At 39.4% G+C, this 23,594-nt stretch overlaps 1 protein-coding gene across 2 annotated transcripts in view; it reads left to right on the top strand.

The window, feature by feature from the left end:
• The window catches only part of VRK2 (VRK serine/threonine kinase 2), a 41,114-nt gene that overhangs the window by 15,878 nt on the left and 1,642 nt on the right, over window positions 1-23,594 (top strand). For both annotated transcript variants that reach the window (XM_065631609.1, XM_065631610.1), the window contains 6 exons: window positions 4,824-4,956; window positions 13,188-13,308; window positions 15,820-15,878; window positions 17,570-17,751; window positions 21,535-21,708; window positions 22,043-22,219. In XM_065631609.1, coding sequence (XP_065487681.1) covers window positions 4,824-4,956; window positions 13,188-13,308; window positions 15,820-15,878; window positions 17,570-17,751; window positions 21,535-21,708; window positions 22,043-22,219 — 846 coding nt within the window. The remainder of the gene's footprint in view (window positions 1-4,823; window positions 4,957-13,187; window positions 13,309-15,819; window positions 15,879-17,569; window positions 17,752-21,534; window positions 21,709-22,042; window positions 22,220-23,594) is intronic.

Here is a 23,594-nt window from a genome sequence, read left to right as displayed (position 1 = left end):
TCAAAACAATTACCGTGTAGTATTTTCTTTTTTTCCCCCCGTGGAATATATGGGCAGACATGCTTCAGTGTTGCAGACTCAAGTCTTCACCAGAAGTTGCCTATTTAGATTTCTAAGTTGTACATTTTAACTGCATTTGCAGCTCAGTTCTGATTTTGATTTTAAGCATTTCTTATACAAGACAGTTACAAAATAAAACTCTCAGATGTGATTATCATAGATAGCCCTAACCAAAAAGGAAAAAAATATACAAAAATGTTTTGAAATCATAAGTTTTAAGAGCAGCTTTCAGTGGAACAGGATAGAAGATACAGAGCTCACATATTGACTCACATATTGATCATACGGGAAAAACACGCATGAAAACAATTCCGACTTTAAGCTGTTTTTCATTGCAAGATGAATAATGTTGCTTCCTGCTCTTTAGTCCAGTATGACAGATTTGCTGAAGAGCAGGTGAATTGAGAAAAATGAGAATCTTTTCTGTTCTCCTTTATGCATTTTTAGGAAGGATACAGTACACAGAGGTACCATACAGAAACAGTTTAAAGTCATGGATGCTGCCTGATCTGAGATGTCGCTTCACAATTGGATGGCATTAATTTTTTTTCATCAGTCATACTGCTACATTTGGATAGAACTGCTTACACAGGTTTATTTTCTTTTTGTAGTAATGGCTCAAATATCTCAGAGTTCAATTGATTCCAGCATTAGGACTTGCCACTGACAAGTTGCAGAATATTTTTTCCCTTCTCTCAATTGTTTAACCCGCTTTCCTTCTTTCTTGGCTTTTATTTTGTGAGAGATGCCATTTCTGTCCCAAACACTGTGCTTCAGACTTCCTGGCCCAAGAGGGACTTCAGTCGACCTTTAGCCTTTTTGTCATGTGTCCAACTGAAGCTGACAGCACTGTGGCCATTAGCAACTAATCTGCCTCTTATTAGTAGGTACCTACTTAATTATTTACAGCGCATTACATAAGCCTATTAATGGAACTCCTGGAAAGAAAGTGTACAAAGAAAATCACTGTATTGTTATCTCCTGCTATGTGTACTTAAAGAGAATACCACAAGAATGCAATGTGCCAGGCTTGTAACTTCCCAGATCAGGGCAGTTATATGTCATAATGTATACAAGTTGTAAGAATTTTATATGTTTAGCAGATCTTTAGCACTTCAGGTATAAAGCACTGTGGTGGAGTCATGCACAGAAAGGACAAGAGGACTGCAGAATCTACAGCTGGTTGCTTGTGCATATAAATAATTATTTGTGCCTGTGTGGCAGTTCGCTTGAGTAAGATGGGCATGTTCATGTTTGCAGAAATCTGGCTCCTAATCTATAACAAAATCTATCAATAATAGACCGTGCTAAGCACTGCTGAGTCTAGTGCAGGCTGGGATGTGTAAAAAAGAGAAACTTGAACAAAAATGAATTAAAATAAAGTGTGTAGGAAGGAGTGTACAGGGTAACACAGCTTAACCTAGCTGTTCCAGGTTTATGTCACTTGTTGCACCTTCATCACCCATGTTACCATTTCTTGTTTCAAGTGTCTTGTTTATCTTACTCTGCATATGTTTTATTCTCTTTTTGTTCTTATTCATTTTGTTGTTCCTAAAAAAAAAAAGCATGCAGATGAAAAAAATTATGATATTGAAACGCATACTAACACTGACTTAATTTTTCTCGATATTCTTTAATACTCATCTTTTTTCCCCCTTCCTATACCCTTAAAAAACTCGCATCAACCTAAAAATTTGTTGACTATCCCTACTCACCATGTTCTCAGCAAATTTGGAAGGGCACATTGTGTTACATTAAGAAAAAGTGACAACTAGCTATAAAGAACTATATATCTTTTTAATGATGAAGGCGTTATAATGAGAACTGATAAAAGGAAATTAATGGTAATTTAAAATAACATAGTCATTCTGATAATGGTTGTGGCAAGGTGGTAACGGTGCATTGCTGGTTTTGTACAAGCTGGAGGGGATTATTTTTTGTTGGTGGCCAAGAGGCTTTGCCTTGAGAGTCTACCATTGGTTGCATGTTTGTGGAAAAAATGTCATGTGAAAGTTGCAGAAGCAAAAAATGGCTGAGCTAGAAGGAAGCTGAACTGCAGCAAACTGTGGTGCAATCATAGATGTTTTTGCAGTTGCTTGTGAGTGGCTTTAAGAAGTGATCACTGCTTGGTTTCCAGGTCTTGCCACCAAAGTCAGGGTAACCTAAAGCTACTTTTCACCTTTAGAGGGTTTTTTTTAGCGTAAATTTAAAACTGCTCTGCTGATACTACTACCAAGGGTACCTTAAGGAAATCTGTTGTTTAAAAATGGATTAATGGTACATAGTTACTGTGATTTCTCTGTAGGATAACGGCTAACTTTTTTACATAGCTCAAGTTTGACTAGCAAATATCTGTGGCTACTTTCTAGATTCCTGGTTGTTAAGGTAGTTTGAAAGACCACCAAAGCTGGGCTGCCATACGGGAATGTCTGTCACGTAAGCTAGCGTTTCCAGCCCAGACAGAACCAGAGAGCTGGCAGAGATGCTTTTCTTGCATTGTTTTTTTAACAGTTAAAAACCTCTTATTAATAAAAGGCATAGCCTGAATTTTTAAAGGTTTAAATCTGTGTATTTCATCTTATTCTATTTGGTCAACTGTATGTGTCAGAAATCTATAGTAAGCAAAATCCAAAATGTACCAGTTAGGCTGGGAAGAATACACCTTCTAGACTACTCTCTCCTTCCCAGCCCACCAAGGATGCAGAAGACTCGCAAAACTTGATATCAGGGTAGTTTTAAATTAGTTCTCTCACATCGACTGTGGGCTCAATTAGGGCAGGTATCAGAGCATCAGGAATACGCTGGAGAACGAATGCAGGAGAAAATCAAATTGGTCAACCCAATGAAGTTTATGCCTTGTCCCAGATTTTTTCAACCTGCCTACGGTCTTTAATCTTGTATCACAGTTTGTATAGTCTGTCAGGTGAAAAACATCATTGGGAATCTTAAAAGCCATCACCCTGCAGGAAGTGAGTGCTGCATCCCAGCTTACACGCTCCAAATCAGCACAGATCCTGCAGCAGAAACAGTAAAACCAAGAGACCAGACATCCCAGGATTTGAAGTTGCCTGGAGCACAAACAGGAATCAGTAGTTCAACAGAATGTGCTACAAAACAATGTTTAAGTTTTCCTGAGGATTTTTTGTTTGTTTTTTTCTTCTGCCAGGAGTAACATAATTACAATGAGTGATAGACGAGTTTATTGTAGACTTTTAATGTATAAACTTTTTTTAGCTAAAGAGGAAACAAAGCTGAGGTTTGAATAAGAGAAGTTTTCCTTTATAATAAGATTTAGTTGAAATGATCTCTGTATTCTTTCAGATGGTTTAGCTTTTGCCCCAGAGATCAGTTTCATTTGCAATATAATACCAGTCTGTAGCATTTTTATTTTTTTTTTTAAAGTGACAGTACCATACTTGGATAGTTATTGAAAAAAAAAAAGGCAATTACCTAATGTGGTCAATGTAAGGAGCAAAGGCCAGGTGAGAGTGTGAAAATGAGAGTGAGAAAATAACCTATGGGATATTGTGGGGTGGACAGATTGTGATTAAATTCCAGCTGCTTTCAACAAGTTACTGCTTGTCAGCTGTGCTGCAATAATTGCTGGTGTCCATGTATTAAGTCTACCCCTGTTGGAGGGTAGAACATGTTAATCTGAACTTCATAGAGCGGACTTGTGCCCTTAATCTAAATTATGAGTGTGGCAGAATTGACGTGGATGCAGTGCTGCGTGCATGATGCCTATGGAGAAATAGAGGCATAGGAGCCAGATGGCATGTTTGGGTTTGTCCTGACAGGGAGCAGAAGACCTGAAAGTAACATTCAGCTCTCCTGAGCTGTTCTGTTTTCAGCTCCAAATATCATAAAAGTGAGCAGGACCAAGTTTAAAGTCAGTTCATGCTTTCACAGTTAATCTCAACAATATACAAGTGCATCTCCCGGATACATCATTCAGAACTGAGAGGCTTCCTCCCTCTGGTTATTTAGGTGGCTATAGTAAAGCATCTTTGGAAAAATAAGAAACAAAATCACCTGTGCCGGGGTGGAAGGGTAAATGTGGCAGAATGCATGAGCTTGCTGCAACGTACACAGTGGGGACCCAGATTTTTTTTCTTTTACACTGATTTAGCTCTATGGATTTACTTCAGAGTAACTTAAAGTGGCGCCTGTGCCTTTTTAAGATGTATTATAAATTCAGGAGTGATTTTGGGGCAGGAGGGCTAGTTTATTTTGCTCTATCTTAACACTTTATGTGGTCGCAGTCCCTGCTAGTGCTGGAGCCCTGTGGCCAATCCGGCTGGGGGAAGCTGCTGCCTCTTGTTTCCTCTGGTTTTAAGTTGTGCTGCTCTTATGAAATTGTACAGTCTCAGCTGGTGGAAAATTTGAACAGAGGTGTGTATGTGCCTGTCTAAGTAAAGAGAGGAAGGGACCCCATAAGCAACGTGAGGATACATAAAAGGTAGATTGCAGTTCATGATGTCTAGATGCCCACCTGGAGAGGGGAGAGCTTAGGAACAAAATAAAAAGACTGAAATTCTGCTCGACTCTGAAATGAGATAAGAATATAGTAGTGGAAGGATTTAAATGGGGAGGGCAGCTGTTATAGCCCCCAGTTGTACATATTTTATCCTGAGGCACCATTTGGTTTAATAAAATTTAGATCTAAGGCTGTCCTTAACCTATCAGTTTCTTAAGACTTAATTATAAAGGTTATACTTTCAAAGGACAAAAGCATTATTCATTTGTCTGTTCATGTCTTCCAGGTTTATCTTGCAGATTATGGACTTTCCTACAGATATTGTCCCAATGGGAACCACAAACAGTATCAGGAAAATCCTAGGAAGGGCCATAATGGGACAATAAAGTTTACCAGCCTAGATGCTCACAAGGGAGTAGGTAGGTTTCTTTTTTTTTTTTTTATTTCAGAGAAGTGATTACAGAATGAGTAATCAGGCTGTGTGAGCTGATATATACAACAGAAGTAGTCCTGGGAATTGCTCAGGGTTGATCAGACCCTTGTGTGGTGACTTCTTGTACCTGGGAATGCTTTTCTAGGGCTGCTGGGGGAAGGGGGCAGCACGATTCAAACCAAAAGGCTGCTGGACGTACAGTACTGGAAGGTGGACCAAGATGCCCCAAGAAGAGCTTGCCATTAAACTTAATTAGTTCATGTTGGGAGTACTGGTTTGTGTTTGTTCTCCTCTGTAGAGGCAGAGGCAATATTTTCTAATGTTGTGTTGTCAAGGAAAAATGTTTTGAGTCTGCACTGTCCTTTAGGGAGAGCTGTGTCTGAGTGTCACCATCTGTGTTATGAGAGGATATTTCAAGATGACATTCCTTCTGCGAGGAGAAAAACCTTTTTCGAAGCCATAAAGTGTTAACTTTTTGTAATATTTTTCCAGTAGCCTTTCATATATCTTACTTATTTAAACTCACTTTGATGGTATTGGAAACACATTTGCAGGTAAATTACATACATAGTCCTTTTATTGGATATTGATTGTACTGCCTTGCATTCCAAGGCAGACTTAATTCAACAATTCCCTAATTAGTTAAAGTCATAACCTATGTCTTGTATTCATTTACCATTAATTAAACCTTAGCTGTTTATTACACTGCAGTCCAAATCCAATAGCAGACCCATAGAGCCATGGAAAAGGGAATGGGAGGTCAATATTGAAAATATATGGTGCAAAGTCCCACTGATGGCTGCATTGTTCACAATCAATATGGTCAATGCAACACAACTTTCTTAGTTGCTATGTCAGCAAGACAAAAAGTCAATTCTAATGTTATGCTAGGTAAAAAAAAAAGGTGATTATTGAAAAACTTTGACTCTTGGTACAAAACACTGTTTTTGTTAACTTTTCTTTCCCCTGTCCTCCCCATCAGCCCCAAAATCTTCTGAAACAGAAGGAATGGTTTTCTGCTGCCAGCTTTGCGAGGATCATAGTGTCACAAGTGAAAACTGGAGTAGAAATTTGTGCTTGTTAATAGCTGCTGAACTGTTACCTTAAACTAATACTTTCTAACGAGTTTTAGTTGGCACAAACAACTGTATATTATTGCTTTTTCTATTAAAAGGACCATTGACCATGTAATGTAGAGGGTCTTGATAATTTGCCGGCGCTGTTTAAACCTGAAATCGTTTAACTCTGGTCATTAGGAAAAATGAAAGAAGACCATCAAGTAGTTGCTACTAAGACAATTGCACAATTTTACCTGCTAAAAAATAATTTGTGATGAAGAGGGCATCTGTTTCAGCCTCTTCTAGCCCTCCCAAGCATGCAGTGCATTTTTCTGGAGATCTGACTCGGGCTGTTTTTCCTGGTAGTGTGAGCAATGTGGCTGTGTTTTGGTATTTGATGTAGATGCTGTTTGGGGAATAGATGGAAACTGGAGTAGGTGGGGTTTGGCAGTTGGATAGTGGTAGCAGGTAGTTTGTCTAGTGGACAGATGTCTGTTGATGGGTGTGTGGTTGCAGGACAAATAATTCCTTTTGTTTGAAGGAATAGAGAAATTTTACAGACTTGGGTGGTGAAGGGTATGCACGTGCAAGTGTGACTTAAGTTATCTTTTGCAATCTGTGGGTTAGATTACCTTGTCAAGTAGCTATAGCCATGATGGAATTGGTGAAAAGCGGAGAACTCCAGAAAATGAAATATTCGGAAAGGCAGCTTGAGGGAGAGTACCCCCATCTTACACTTGAAAATGTAGTGCTTGTTAATAGCTGCAAATGGAAGATGTGCAGACTTCTCTGATGCTCCTGCCAGAAAAGGCTGCACAACATGATGCAGTATCTGGTATCTTGCAGAGAATCTAAACTCTTCGGGTCGAATGCCTCAGCTCTGGCCTTGTAACAGCCTGAAGCCATTAAGGTCAAATTACCAGACTTTCCCATTTGCAGCAGGTCTCTCAGCATCCCAGGGAAAATACGCATCTGCAGCGACTTCTGTTGGAGCTTGCACAGGTCCAGATGGCAGAACACAGCAACTGGTTTCCCTCATCTCATCCCTTGTGTGAGCTTTAGAGTTACGGAGATGTTTCAGGATGCTAAAAGACTTCCACCAGCTGGGGCAAAGGGCTTCTTTGCTCAACCATCTCCTATACTCCCGACTCGTGATTGAGTCTCGGTGCAGTTTCATGTACCAAGTGAGGTGGGTGCTCTTCTGAAAACCGTTTGTAGCTGCTGAACTGTTACCTTAGACTGCTTCACTGTTGGCAAATTGAAGCTACAGAAATGGCCTTCATTCTGGTGTTACCCAATTTTTCAGAGTGAAGTTTTTTTTATTTCAATGCTCTTGGAATATAGTTTTAATTTTTAGATGTTATTTTATATAAATGAGATCCTTTCCAGAGGGCATTTCCTGAATGTATGTAGCAACATGAATATCTCAAACCTCAAAAACCCTGAATAGTACCAGTTGCTGTATTGAGCTAGAAAAATGGGAACATTTTGACTTGCTCATAAAGCAGCTACCTGAACATATAGAGCGATTTGAGGTACATGCTGAAATGTAAAACCAAATTATTAATTTGTTGCTTTCAAAAGTTCCTCCTGGCAATGCTTGAAGCTGATCACCACCTCGCATAACGCCAATCAAATGCAACCACTTCCCCCTAATTTAAATCAACACTGGTGTTCCCTAGTTGAATGGAGAGTTTAACCCAGTTGCATGATGACTTATTCCCTTTAGTTTTGTGCAGCTCACCTGGGCCCTGCCTGGGTTGTGAGCCCCGCAGGCTGGTTCTTCTGTGCTGCAGTGCTGCTTGGGGCCTTCCAGACTTGTCGGGTGTTCACAAGTATTTGCTGCAACCTCAGCTACATCCCTGGCTGTGTCTGGACTTCACTTTGAACCCAGTCAGGTCCCTATGTTGGACTTTGCCACAGGATCTGACCCACACCATCAGCATTCCTGTACTGGGTGGCTGGATCTCATTGTGACCAGCATGTGGGTTTTTTAAAATTTAAAACATTTTAATTTGATGCAAATTTCATATGGCACAACTAGTTTTAGTGTAGTGTTTGAGTGTATTAATTGTATTCATTTCTAAAGACCATACTGTACAAACAGTATTACATTTTTGTTTGTTGATTGATAATTAAGGAGAATTATATCTGTACCCAGTGTGCATTTAAAAAGTTGTTACATAGTTAGTGTTAAAAAGTAATATTTGGATCAATGTCTCCTATGGATTTTTGTAGATTTTCTACTCACTGAGGCATGCAGTCAATACCTAATTTCTCTGGAGATATACTGCGCTTAACATATTGAGTTTTTTTAAATACTCCAGTCCTGTGCATTGAGTGCGTAAGACCAGTTTTAATTTGCTATCATTGATGAACATAAGAGTATGAACTGTCTACGTTGAATTCACTCCAGCATAGATTTCAAGATAATTTTCTTCTTCCTTTTAACAATGTTTCACAGTAACTATTACCAGTTTTGCCATCTCTCGTGTTGCATAGATCTGCTACCAAAATCCTTGCAGAACCTGTATCTGCTGCTGCTGTTTGATATTAAAAACATAGCTCAGTGCTTGGCCATTTTTCTTTTACATGCAGGGGTTGACTGGAATATATGCAGGGTTCATTTTGTGAGGAAGGATGTGCAAGAATATAAACACCCATGCCTGGAAACATATTATTTCCGAGCCTGCATGACTTCCAGAGAACTTCAGCTCTAAATAGTTCTGGATCAAGAGGTTTATTTGGTGTCTGTCCATGTAGAGTTAAGAGTCAGGGGGAGCCTGTTGGATTTTTTTGGCAGTCAAATGAATTATTGATTTGCTGCAGTTTGGTGTGCTTCCCAAAGACTGTGTGTGGGACAAAGGTCTAGTGAAAAATGAGTGGAACTTTGCAGTGTGATATAAAGAAAATGTTGTAGTTTCTGAGTGTTGGATTAGAAATGTGTGCCCAGCAGAAGAAAGACTTCTGACCAGGTACCTTGAACTTCTTGCCACCACAGTTTTATCTCCCGGCCAGATCTCGTCGTGAAGCTCCCATGCATCTTGTCTGCGCATTAGGCTGTTGTGATTGTCCAGGACAGCTCTGCCATGTCCCAAACAGAGTTCTCTGGAAGAGATGTGGTGACACCATGTTTGCTCTGGATTTATTTTTCTTTCCGGTATTCCGCAGTGGTAGTTTTTGTCAGTAAGTACTTCAGCCATATGCCAAGCTAACGGTGCAGAACTGGACATGAGGGAAGGAGAGACTGTTGCCAGCCCCTGCTGGCAATTGCCCTGCCTGAGACTGGTTAACTCTGTACAGAGTGGTCTCCAAGCACTAACATTTATCATAAATGTATCTATATTTATCTAACCTTTTCCCTGTAGCCACCCGCTGTTCAGTTAGTGACTATCCTGCTGCAGTGAACTCCTCAGACTGACCAGGACCTTGGGGAAGCAATACTTAATAATTAGCTTTTTCTTTGGTCTTTTTGTTTCTTCTGCCCCTAATAGATGCACTGATTTTTGACAAGTCTTGTATTTGTCTGTTTTGTTTTAATCATCTCAACCTTGAGTCAAGAAGTTACATCACTTTTAGTTCATTTATTGTATTAAAACTTTGTGATAATACATTTTAAACATAATTAAATTTCTCCATGGTCATGTTAACACTCCTTTAGGGGCTTTTGGATTGATGGCTATGGTACGAGTTCCAATTATTTGTGAATGAACAGGAACGTGTGTGCTGTAATGCCAGGGGGAGAGCTGGAGGTTCCACTGTGTGTCGATGCAATCTGAGCAACTAAAATGATCCTTGTATGAAAAGCTTCCAGTCTAAAGAAACACTGATGGTGAAATTTATAATGCAACAGTGCTAATTAAAAATAATAAAGAACATTTCATCTGTCACTCGTTATCCTCCTAGATCTTTCCAAAAGGCTTGAGAAAGTTAGCTTAATAAGGGCCATCAAGGAAAACTCCCGTTTTTACGTGGGTTTCAGACGAGTTCTTGAGAGCATTGTAGTTAGGAGAGCATATTGTGGCTGGTGTGATATCATTTATGTTCTGTTTTGGAATAGGAATCTGAATATAAATTAGGGGCTCAGATAGTTGCCAAATCCGGTATATGGAGATACATAATATATTTTCTTCTCAGGGCGAATTGCTTCAGTTATGTTATTCTGAGTTAACGTTGAACCCCGTGCCTGCATGTTGAGTATGTTTGTGGTGTGTATAAAACTTCTTACAGCCTGACTCTGATTTTGTTGACATGGTTGTTAATTCATTAACTTCAGTGGAGTTGTTCCTGATTTATCTTGGCAGGAGTGAAGACAGAATCAGGCCTTAAATCTTAAAATTAACAAATTAAACTATAAAAATATTGTGAAATAAAATATTGCCAACATGTTCCATTAAATAGTATTTCATATGAGACTAAAATAATGATTAAAAAATTCCTGGTTAATAGAAAAGCAGAAATCAAATATCTATTAAAAAGAAAGAAGAAAAAAAAGAGCCAACAAGTCTTAGTCTACAGAGAAGAGAATTTGATTTAGATAAGTACTATTTTGAATGTATACTCTTGTAACCGTGACGAGTTATCAAGCAGAATTGTTTTATTTTTGCATGGCTATCACATTTAAAATGAAGCCAGATTGACTTCTCTCAGTTAATATTTATCAAGAATTCTTGTAATCTCCACTTGTATTAGCAGATTTATTTTTTTCAAGTAAACATATAGTTGAGATTGATGTATTAGTGCTTTATTTGGGCTTAGAACTCTATTGTTCATGGATAATATTCATTAAAGATTAGTTAGTTGAATATTTTTTTTAATAAGGATCTGAATTGTTTAGGAAGTTGAGGAAGTTCACATCTCTAACACCGAGCTGACAAAGCAGCAGAGAGAAACAATCAGCTTGTACAGTCAAATAATCCAATGTTGACATTTTCATGTGGTTCTATGAAAAACACATGTAAATGTCTTTATGTAGTAACACTTGCAGTGACCTGGGAGATAAAGTGATATGGGAGTTTACCATCTCTGTGTAAAACATTTCCCCTTTTATTTTTTTAGTGATGTATGTCTTGCTGGTACATACTTTTTGTTTTGTTTTCCCCTAGCTGAGGGCTGTGGCTTTCGGAAGGTATTATTCGTAAGGTCTCACTTGCACACACTCCTCCCCGTTTGTGATGGCTTTGCCCTCATTAGTCAGGAAATGGCTGGACGATCTGCATGGGAGCGAGAACGTAATTAGTCATGGCCAAACCGTTAACTGTGAAGTAAACTTGACTCTCTGGGGACTGTTTTGTCAGAAAATGAGTTATCTTAGGTTAGCCTCTGAAATCTAATTGACTTAGCATTGTTTACAGATTCATATCAATTAGTCTCTCAGTGGAAAAAAAAAAAAGTGGTCCATTGTCTTTTTGACAATTTTTCTCAAGAGGCCACTTTCTGTAGCCCATCTTACACAAACAGGTACCAGGAAAGCATCGTGTGAAAATAAGAGGATCTGCAATCAAAAGTGCTGGCTTATATGGTTATAATCTGGAATTGCCATAATGGAAAAAGGAGTTGTGAACACATGTGTATGAATGGAATCATTCCACAGTTAACAGGAGATTTATGGCTGAAGAAATCACTACCGAACAGCAAGTGGTAGAGATTGTGTGTTTTTATTTTCATATGAGAGCCAAGTCTTGCATTAGGATGTTGCTGAATCTAGTGCAGAAAATAAATGACACCCAAGGGATGGTGTAGCATTCTGTTAGATTGAAGGGCCTTTAATAATCCCGTAGTCTAATAGCAGTTAAGATAGAGAACATATAAGAACTAATCTTCTGCTTTTACAATAATATGTGTATGGTAACAAGAAACAGTTATGATGTGTTGGCACCGTAGCTTTTAGCAGATGACTTTTAAAATTAAAAGATAGGTTTGCTGAGTGACTTTCTGGAATTTATTTAATGAAGGCCCATAAAATGTGATAACCGTTTACAGCTGGATTAACAGCACTATGCTCAACTACTAGTCTTCACACTAGACAAAAAGTACCAAACAAATCTGAAATCCTCTTTTTTTTTTTTTTTTTTTTTCCCCCAGGAAAGTGCAAATTCATGTTGGAAAAGCTTAAATTTAACTTGTATATCTGTCTTTCTTTAATCACGATCAACAGTTTCTGGTTTTGCAGATTCCATGTGGTCTTCACTTGCAAACTGTAGGCTGCAAGTCAAATGTGTACAAAGAAAAACTGAATGTGCAGGATTGCTGCAATATTTTCAAGTTTCGTTTCCTCTGAATAGCAGCAAGCAATAGCAATTCTATTAGTATCGCACTTTTTTTTTTTCTCTTGGGAAAATCAATCTGTAGATTAACTTCAGTTACCTGTTTTTCTGCATAGATGGTGTTTGAGGATGGGGTTATTTTTTGATGGAATTGTATCTACTGTATTTGTATTCTGTAGTTAGTATATCTGTTTGGGGTGTGCAGGGTAAGAGTAAGTTGTTCCTTTTTGGAAGCAGTAGGGGTAAGTTTACACAGGCCTTGCTAACAGCAAGTGTATTTCAGCCTGCGCTACGACTCCGAACACTTAATGGTACTTGTAAGGAGACAACTTTGGTGTGTAAATGTACACTAGATGGCACTTTTGTCATATCTTCCAAGTTCAAGCAGCTCTGTAGGAGAACAGGAAAGGCCATCAGTGTTTAGTCTGCACTCGTGGGGTCCCTGCATGACCAATGTGGACCCCATGGACTTCCTGGAACATGTGTTAGCAATTTAGCAGCAGACATTTATTTCTTTGTTTTACTGCTTGGCTCTTTGAGAAAGTGTTGGTACTCGGTTATGGGCTGTCTGGATCATGTCAGAGGCCATGGGGATCAAGTCCATGTGACAGGCCAGCCTGAGGAAGGATGGAGCTGGAGGAGGTGAGGAAGCTGACCCTGGCTACAACACAACAAGTCACTGCCTGCCTGTGGACTGCGGCCAAACGCCAGGGCGTTTTAGGGCTAATACAGCTGAATAAACAAAACACTCTGCCCATTTGGCTTTTTCATATTTCATCAACACTAGTTCAATCAAAGTCTTTTTTTACTTCCTAAGAAGAGGTTCTTATTCTTCATCTCTTTTTTTTTTTTTTTTTTCTTTCCCTCTCCACCCCTCCCTCCCTACTTTTTAGCCCCGTCCAGACGAGGTGACCTTGAAATCCTTGGCTACTGCATGCTGCAGTGGTTGTGTGGGAAGCTGCCCTGGGAACAGAACCTGAACGACCCTGTAGCTGTCCAGACTGCAAAAACAAAGTAAGTATAAACCAACACATACATGTGCACATGCATCCTAGCTTGCAAAATCCTCATTGTTTAACAAAACAGGTCTGAAAAAGACACCTTTACATCTCTTAGCATAGCACCTTATGAGAAAGCTAAAACCGTTTTCCTTAATTGGGGTACTAGAAGCAGTTAAAAATGTGGACTCTGCATATATACCCCCTTGCACATGCTCATGTATGTGCTGCTATGGAGAGGTGATAAATTCAAATGCACAGTACACAGCTGTTTTGTCTGCTGTGTAGCTTTTTAATACTCTTTTTTTAAAGAAAGCATTTGTGAATTAGTACAGGTCTTATTGCACATCAGAAAGTTCTGTGTTTCCATGAATCTTCATGGGTACTTTGTAGAGACTATAGTACAGATGTCTCTGGAAAGATTTTTTCCACTTGTGCATTTAATTTATTTTACTTTATATATGATACTATTTTTCAGATGTTTTTATGTAGGTTTTTAATGTTATATAAGCCTACTGCTGTTGCAAACAATTAACTACAAAAATACTGAAGAACTTGATTAAAATCTTTCCTTTTTCCCAGCATGACTCATTTACAGCTTACTAAAGCAACAGAGTGTATTAGTGTTTTCTTTCTCTGCTTTTACTGTTGGGACTTGAGAGAGTTAATTGCATGTGGTCCAGTGTAGCCTGTGGAAGGCTACACAGAAGAGTAGTTACCCATAAATGTAATGGCACAATTGGAGAAGGCAGCAAACTTTTAAGTAGGGCAAGTCACAACAGAGGTACACAATAGGGAGAGCTGATCCACAGAAATCAATCTGCAAATTCAGTGTGGCATGGGCTCTCAGCAGAGAAAAGGTTAGCCTGCAGACTGCGGATAATACAGATTGCATCTGTAAATGTTGACATCGGATGTTATGTTTAATATTTCTCCTTTAGAAGTTCTGATCATTACACAACCCCCTGCAAGGTAACACTTACACAATTCAATGTTAAATCAATTTAATCAATCAAGCTGCTTCACTAATTCTTCCCTTGTGGTTAACCCTTAGATTGCTCGCATTTGCAGGATGCCCAGTGAACAGGAGCTGAGAGGAAATGCATGGAAAATGATACAGATTCCATGTATCAGAAATATCCCATTAGTCTATTGAATTAAATTCTTGGTATTAAGTAACTTCCCCAGGTCGTCCCCTTCTATTTATCTTAATTTTCAGTGCCTGTACTGTTTTCAAAGGCCAGAAATAGACATCCGGATAGATGTTTGTCTCCAGTTGCTTATCAGTTAATAAATACATTACCAGCACGGTAGAATCCCTTCTGAGCATGTGGGTCCTTTGCTGTGGGGTCGGTGTGGGGCTGGGGCTGGCACTGGGGTGCATCCAAAAGGCAGGCGCTGGAGCAGCACCTCAAACTCACCAGTTCATTCCTCCTCTCATCCCTTCGCTACAAGTTCTTCGTCTTCCAGTAACGCTGGGTTGATGAGGCAACTGTGCCAAAGCTTTGGGAATTAAGGACTGCTGGTATGTTTAAGTTCAGAAATGTTTGTGCTATACTGTAATCAGAAGAGAAGCTCCATTTGAATTAGAATTTAAGATAGATTACAGGCAAATATTTATGCTTAAATGTTTCATTTCCCCAAAACTGAATCCCCTATTTCTGATACTACACAGCAAATTATTGAATTGAAGGTTATTAGCCAATGCATCTCAACTTTCTGCGGTTTAGAACATGTCCTGGTACTGACTGGATCTTTATGGTTCCTTTAAACAAATAAACAAAGGGATGCCTTAACAGTATTGATAGACAAACAGATTTCACTTACTTGGGGCAAGGGGGCTCGTGCAGCCGCAGGTTCCTACAGGTGCTGGGAGATGATCCTGATTTGTGTCTGCACAATGTGAGAGCTGCTGTTGCTTCATCCATTCTTAGTGCATGATTGATTCTGAGCTCCGGTGTCCTTTGCTGTTTCTGGATGGACAGAAAGTACATCTGTGGCCCTGCCCTTCAGTTTATGAAGTGCATGGGTCTTAAGATCGTCTAACTTCCCTCTCCCCCTTTGTCCCTGCTGTGCCTGCTTGCAATCCTGATGGCCATCACCCCGTGGCCCGTGAGCCATGTGGCAGAAAAAAACGGATGCCAAATGACTAGTAGGCAGACCAGAAGTGCTGCTTAAATTCCAAAATACAAATATTAATCAATATGCTTAAATCAGAAAAGAGCAACTTCATCTCAAAGGCTTTTTCTTCTTCTTTCTAGAAAGCTTAAAACATCTGCAAAGAAAAGCTTCACGTTAAAGTGCAGCCTTAGCTGTCAGCCTGGTCTTGCTGAAATCAGCAGTCTCCAAAGAGTTAAAAATATAGCTGGTAAGAGGAGACTCTGTTTTAAAAGCAGTACTGTGAATCATTAGCTATCCTGGAGGTCCACTCCCTTTGGAATTGAGGCTTGCTGTCTTCCTAAATCCCAAATGAAGAATCACCTGCTCCAAAACCACATTAAATTGTTGCACTCTCATGTTGTTTCAGACTTATGGATGAGCTCCCACATTCAGTCCTGGAATGGGATTCTTCTGGAAGCAGCTGTGGTAAGTGTGCTTGCACTATGTGCCATACAGCTTGTTAGCCTGTTACAAAAAACCCTTTAGTGTCTTACTCTATTTGGGGGAAGCAGAAGTAAAAGTAGCACAAATGTAATGAAGTCTTCGATTTAAAATCTTAAATGTATTGCGAAGTTCTGCACCTTGAGGTAGAGGCCTTTGCCAGGGCTGAGCGCTCAGGGCAAACTACAGTGCACAAGCAGAATCAACCCCTTGAAATCCAGCCTGCATGAACCGCTCTTACACACACCCGTTCGACAAAAGAATTTTGCCTGTATTTAGCTGCTGACACCGTATCTATGTAATACTCATTGTTAGGTTATATCACACTCATTAATTCAGGGTGCAATTAAATTGAACTAATCTTTCTGACTTCAGTGGAACTGGATCAGGCCCTTCAGGTAAAGCTTATTATACTTGAAGCATTTTCAGCTCAAAGGCTTGTTAGTGTGAGGGGAGAAGGTAGATTCCTGGATGCTGTTGAACGCTGGTCACTCTGCAATAAATGATTCTTGGTGCTTACTGACACAGGATACTTAACGCTTTTATTGCAGGAACTCATTTTCTGTTGCTTTCCTGCATTATCCCATTATCAAGTACTAAGTAGGTGATATAAAGATGACTACATTTTCAGCCCCAATGTGTTGTAGTACAAAAATCTTGATCAGTCTCATCTGTGATCTACACCATAGAGTGACATAAGGGATCGTAGCCGTATGTAATCCAAGGTGTTAGTAACTATTTTAGAAACAGAAGTAGCTGTTGGTATGGAAATAGTAAGCAACTGTCTACAAAAGGTTTATTGCTCAGTATTCAGAGTTTGAAAAAGCAAATGAATGGACAGTTTGCCTTGTCATGTGTTTCTTCCTCCACTGAAATACAAAAGTAACCCAGGGAAAACACCAAACTTTCTTCAAAAGTCAGGATCTATTTTTTATTTATTCACTTTCTGTATTGGAATTATTGGAATGCATTGTGTATGACATAAAATATATTCATGATGTGTATACATATTTAATAAATCTTTACTGCTGGGATTTTACCAGATGCTAATATCTGGTGTAGTACTCGGGTTTTAGGATACACTTGGGTCTCCAACTGAAAGCAAAGTTTGATCCACCCCATATGTTTTTCCTAATGGCATTATTTCTGCCCATTTAGTGGTTTCCCTGTTTCCAGAACCACTCAATAATAGCAAAATAATGCTGCTGTTAGACTGTTTTAGGATGTAATCTCAAACCCAGTATTTGTTGAAGTATTAGAACTAAAGAAAATGTTGCTTTTTTCCAAATCATTCAGAGTATATCTGTGCAGATTAAAATAGTGTTGGTGAGAGTAGTTAATATTCAAAGGGGTATTATGATCTATCAAATATGAAACGCTTCTGTTTTACACAGAACTATCAATATTTGTCGATAAAGTCTTTTGATTAATTTTTATACTTAGCTTTCATGTGCTAATGAGACATAGCACTCAAGGTTTAGCTTGCTTATCCAAGTCTGTCTTTTTCTTTTCTCATCTCAAAAAGACAAGATACTGTCAGTTCTGTGTTTTGAGCGTGTCTGTAGCTGAAATTGTGTCGTTTGGCAATGCAGGATTGGCAACCATTTTGGAATGAAATTCTTTCTGAAGTTCTAGGTCTGCACCAAGTGAAATTTCTATTAAAATATGCTCCACAGGTGAAACATCCAAGTTTTTGGCATATGTTTATGGCTTGGCTTATGATGAGAAGCCAAAGTATGAAGTGCTCAAGAAAATCCTGCTGGATGGACTAGAGTCGAGTGGAACTCGCTACGACGGCCCTCTGGAATTTTCTGCTGCAGCGTGCACACGAAACCACTGTGTGGCTAAAGCTTCAAAAGTAAGAAAGACAGTTCTGGGATAATTTCTGACATCTCCTGCTTGATTGTTGCCTTTTCTTTTGTGGAAGAGGAAATAGCTTAAGATCTCAAAATGAGACTGACACAGCAGTTCTTATGCCTTAAATACACCATGTTTGTTAATTCCTGTTTCCCCTGGCTTTGCTAAATCGTGGGATATCAACCCTGAAGGAGGAAGAACTGTCATGAGTCCTTTTGACCTGCAGCCTCTCACTTCAAAGCGGTAGGTCTGCGGAGAATGATTTACTTTCAGGATAATGGGGAAGTCAAGGACTTTGTTCACTAATATCTTGAAGATGAGCCTGAATGCCAGGTTTTTCTTTCGTTCCAGATTAAAAGCAACGTTACCTTTATTAGTGAAAGCATTTAATTCATTTTCTCACTTTCAAACTGCTCTTTGTCATTTGCCTTTATACTCCTGCAGTCAGGAACGTGGAGGAGGTATTATTCTGGGATTTAACTGTTATTGAAACGCAGTGCTATATGATGCACTAACACAGAATTCTAAAACTGACAGCTATTGTTATTTTCTTCCTTTTGTACTTTTAAGTCTGAAAGTACACAGTTAATAAAGCCATGTTTTAATAAGTGGCGATTGAGGTAATTAGCAGTCTTACTGGACCTGCTGGGAAATGTCAGTCCCAGCATCCCTCTGCCATGAAACTCCCCGTATGCAGAAGCCCCGTTTCTGTCTCTGCTGCGTGTGCAATAAGGCAGGGTCAAGGTACCATTCATTTTTAATATTTCTGGTGAACTTTGGACCATCACAAGCGTACGTGAGCCAAGAATGCAGGATGCAAACTAATGTGACTGATAGGCTGCTAGATGAATGGTGATTCAAGTATCGGTGCACAGATGGTTCTGATTTGCTGAGTTTTGTAGCTGCTGCAACTGAAGACATAAAATATCCTTCTAGTCATAAATTAGCTCTTTGGAAGCAAAACCTTGGCACCAGAGCTTTACAACCTTCAATTAGTAGGGAAAGAAGTATTTGAATGACTGTGGTATTGACATCTGTAGGCCTGCATAGTAATCATTCCTAATAGAAGAGAATATCTGTTTGAGGGGGTTTTGCATGGCTAATTAACCACCAGTGAGAATATGTAATTTTTTCATGATCTCCTGATTGTCACCTTTCTCTCATGATACAATTACATTTTATTGTAGCAAGTGCCTCGCAAACCAATTGTCAGCACTATTTACGTATTATGGAAGGCAGAACAAAAGTTCATGTTTAATAAAAAGGCACTGGGTTTTGATCTTGGTAATTACAGATACTTATTTTAGCAATTTTATTGACTTTTCTGTTTTTATAACTTTTTTTTTTCTTTTAACAAACCCAAAAGCTAATCCAATGACAGTATTTCCCTTGCTGGGATGGCAACCACTTGGTCCTCACTAATTTGAGAGGCGCTTAAAAAAGTTTGTACTGTTTTCTGAACTGGAATATCAGGTAGCTGGTAACCAATCTCCAGCTGATCCGGTTGGATCTCTGGTTTGCAAGAGTCTTTGATTTCTTGGAGTCAGATACTGAATAGTAAATTTTTTTTTTTTTTTTTTAAATTTTTATCGCCTGGCCTAAGACATGACAGCATGCTGGCAGAAAAGCTGATTCTGACCTTCCAGGCTGTAAAAGCTGCTGTAGCGCTTGCTATTTGCAAGTGCACAACCCCTCTGAAAACTCCAGGAATGAGGAGTGTCAGTTATCACCACTCTTGTGCTGTAAGATGAAGCAGAATTGGTTTTGATGGCCAAGAACAAGATCAGGGGGAATGTCTGCATGTTACTATAACTTGGCACCTGTCATCACTTTTTCAGAGAAATTTTGTGTTGAGTGTCTTGCTTCTTAGATAGTCAGAATGTTAGTGCTGCTCCGATGATCACCCGGTTTTACGTGTGTTTCTTTGGCCAGCTCTGCTGCTTGTGTGTGCGAATTTCCCGTAACGCTCACTGCAAAACAGGTGCAGAAAAGAAATTTCTAGGGCTATTCAAAGGACTTAAGGAGTACTTAAATACAAGCGGAGAGAGCAGATAACTGAATTTGCTCTACATTTATTGCTATTTTCAGGGAATCCGATTTTTCAGGCTGTGGTTTTTGGCTGTGGAGGATATTCAAGGCCTGGTGCTCTTTGGTGCTCCAGCCCTGCCACTGTTCGCTGACAGGCAGGCACTTCCCACTGCATCTCTTCACGGCACTGTCTGTCGTTATCCTGGGGCTGACTCTTTTCATCTCGGCCCTCTGCATTCCCTTTCCACCTCTCCTTTTATTCACCAAACACTTCTCCCATTAAAGAGGCAACCTAAGAATAGTGGGAGCCACTACAAACAATCCACTGTCTCCTCACTTCTTGCTTATGAGCAGAATGTGACTCCAGATGACCTGTCTGATTCCACCTCTACCAGTTTGGTACACAGGAAAGAGGTGATTTTGGGTTAATTCCCTTCTGAAGACCAGTAAACACCTCTAAGTACCAATAAGGGGATCCTGTAACACCAGCTTCTTGAAGAGGAATTGCTACAGAACATGAATTTTAAGATGCAGCTCCCTGTATAGTACATGAATCTAGAGATGACATAAAAAGCCTAAGAGTGGCAACATCCTGGTTCTTTGTTTCAATCGCACACCAAACGTAGGTGATACCATATTGTGTTGTTCTCAAATTTATTTACCACAGTTTTTGGAACTGGATAAATATTTTCAGCTTTTTCACCCCGGTGAAAGTGTGAGTGTTACGGCCAGATGAAGTGTATGATAAGGCCAGCTGGCTACTTACTTGAAATAATTTCATCAAAACCAACCTGTCATTTTTATTAGTATGGAATATTGTAATTTTCAGGTTCTCAGGGCTGTCTACAGCATTCTTTTTTTTTTCTGGGGTGGACTGTTTGAAAGTAGCTTGAGTTATTCAGAACAGATAGACCTTTATGTTGCTAAACATCAGTAATTTTCACAGAGCAGAACTACGGATTATATTCTTAAAAGGTGTTTTGGATGAAGCAAGGCATGAGGTGCCTACTGGCATTTTAAACGGTATGTAGGTTTTGCAGTTTCTATCTCCTGTATGTATTTAATTTGCAGTAGAAAAAAGCAGCCCATTATTTTTTTTTTAGCTGCTATATTCAGATCCAGCTGCTGCATAGAGGCCCATATGCAAATGTTAGAGTTACAGAGTTATTAGTGTGCCAAAGTACCAAAGGCATGTGGCATGCAGCCTGTGTTTTGGCTACATTTGTCTTCCAAGTTACAAGAGCCAAAACCAGACATCATTTGATACTTAGTGCTTAGAGCAGCACAGGAAAAAACTTGCATTAACTCGTGCAACTCTTCACTGTGTATTCCACATTTGCATTTTAGAAGACCGTAGAAGAATATAAGCCTTAACTCTTAAATTAGATTCCCAGAGTCAGAAAACTTGGTGATTATTTTAGAGAGTTTTGCGTTTGACTCAATCCAGTGATACGAAATGCATTCAAGCTCTCCCAGTTAATGAAGCGGTGACTTACTGGCATCGTTCCCAATAAAGGTTAGTAGTGAATGTTTTGAAACATACAACTCACATTTATTTTATAGTGCACTTCCCACATATAGCATAGCTCTAACTTTGTACTGTTCAAAGAAGATAATTCGAATACTGAAAACAATTATCTGGAGGAAGATTAAAACCTTACTCTCATTCTGTGTTCCTGGTACTGAAGATGCAATGTTTTTCTTTTTGAAATACTGACTTTTTTGCTAAACAAAGTTGTTCACTGTACAATAACAGGTGCGGTTACCAAAGCCGATGCCAAAACCAGTTCAGCAGAAGCAAAAGAAGATGGAAAGTGATGAACACGCATGTCAAAACAAAGCCCGTATGGGGGTAACAGGCAAACAACTCCATGATGAAGAAAAGCCAAGTCAATTAAACAGGATCGTTCGGCAAGCAGAGCCTCAGCAGGTGAGGATTCAGAATAACTCACGGTCTCCCCTGGGAGTTTGCCTGCTCTGTTTGCTCAGTGTCCACCTTTTGGGGTGGGCAAGGAAGAAAGGTGTTTGAAAATAGCCAAGTATTACGTCACAAACTCCAGAAGCTGTTGTGTGCTTGCTGGCTTGTGTTATTGCAAACATGAAACTCAGATTTCTTGTCAGCCCAGGGAATGGATGCAAACAGGGAATTGCCCTTACCTGTCTCAAGCTTGACATGTCCAAGTGTTGGAATGCTACCTGTGATAAATTTGAACGCTATTGAATTCTCTTCAGCATACAGAGTTCCTGTCTGTACATCCCAACAGGTTCACTTACAGAAGCCTTCAGCAAAACCAGTGCACCAGAAGCAAACCAAGGCGGAAGAGGAAGAAACAAACGGCCTGAGCAGGCCCCACGCTCGGGTGACACGCCGGCAATTCCAGGCTGAAGCGATGCCAGTTAAATTTCACACTACAACTCAAGAGCCTGACCACCCACCAAAGGTGAGGTTTTGGTGTTACCTTTGAACAGTCGTAGTACCCAGGGAAGGAAATTTCAGCTTTTCTACAAATAAGGGTTTAAAACAAAAACAAAACCCACAAACCCCCACCAAAAAACCTCAAAAGCCAAACCCACAGCACCACAAACAAAGTCCAAACTACAGGTATGTTTGCTACAAACACTAAAAGCTTGTGTATAGTTGCTTGGTCAAACAATTAGCAAACTAACACCCCATTTTCTTCTATAGTTTGGTAGTAAAACACTACCCTTTGAGTCCTGCACCAGCATGCAGATAAAAACATTGAGAAATTATCATCTCCCGTTATGGACTCCACTGTTTTCTTGGTAGAAACTTACTTCAGTAGTTTCCTTTTCTATGTAGTGGAAAACTTCTTTAAGTTCTTAAATTCTGACTTTTTAATCTGAGGATTTTAGCAGTTAACTAACTCACCTTGAATATTACTGGTAATTTACTTCATAAAAGGGTTGAATTAATGTATTCAGCCTTACTCTTCAACTGTACATGAAAAAATTAAACAAGGTTTTAGTAAAAATAATGCAGAATAAAGTACATCTTAGCAATCACACTGCACTCCTTTTCTATGGAGTTTATGTGTATTTTAACAAAGAGATTCTACCCTGTTTTTCTTCCATATGGAAAGACAACTCGTTAAATGAGGACAATTTCTAATAAGCACTAACCAGCAACTTTAACGATTTGCTTTATTATTAATCCAAAATCCTTTGCTTCAGGCAGTCTGCTGATCACTCCCTGGAGACTCGGGTACAAGGTAGGAGAGGGAAGCAGAAAAAGCACAGTGGTACCTGAGAGCATCAGGCACTAAAGCGGTGAGCAGAACAATTTCTGGAGCTGTTTTGGCTGCTAGCAAGGTAGACAGATTCTGAGAAGTCTCTGGAGTCCTGCCAGAACAGTGCCTCAAAGTAACAAATACAACTTTGGAACATGAAGATATTCCAGTGCCACTTCCTAGCCGCAAATGTAAAATTTAAAAGATTGTCAAAAAAAGTAGCAAATCTCTTCCCTCTTTTATATTTTATATAAAAGCTACTGTAGTCTGAAAAGAAGTAGATACAGAGAGACACACCTTTAGGTTTCCAACAAGATGTAGGGGGGAAAAAAAGTTGATGTCACTTCCCCTGTCTACTTGAACTGCAAGCACCACGTGGATTGTAGATCCTGACACTGCAGAGTAACTTAGCAATTGTTTCCCTCCTTTTTGTGGGAGGAGGGAAAAGTACATTTTTACATTAAAGGGACCAATCACTGGTCTAGTGTTCAGAGTAGATGTGTGTTTTGATTTTGTCTTTCTAAAGGAAAAGCTGCTATTCTAATATTATTAAAAATGCTGTATCTCT

Source organism: Caloenas nicobarica, chromosome 3 (assembly GCF_036013445.1).
Source record: "Caloenas nicobarica isolate bCalNic1 chromosome 3, bCalNic1.hap1, whole genome shotgun sequence".
Classification (NCBI taxonomy): domain Eukaryota; kingdom Metazoa; phylum Chordata; class Aves; order Columbiformes; family Columbidae; genus Caloenas; species Caloenas nicobarica.
The sequence above is the reverse complement of the archived record's forward strand: the minus strand, read 5'-3'. Positions and strand labels throughout refer to the sequence as shown.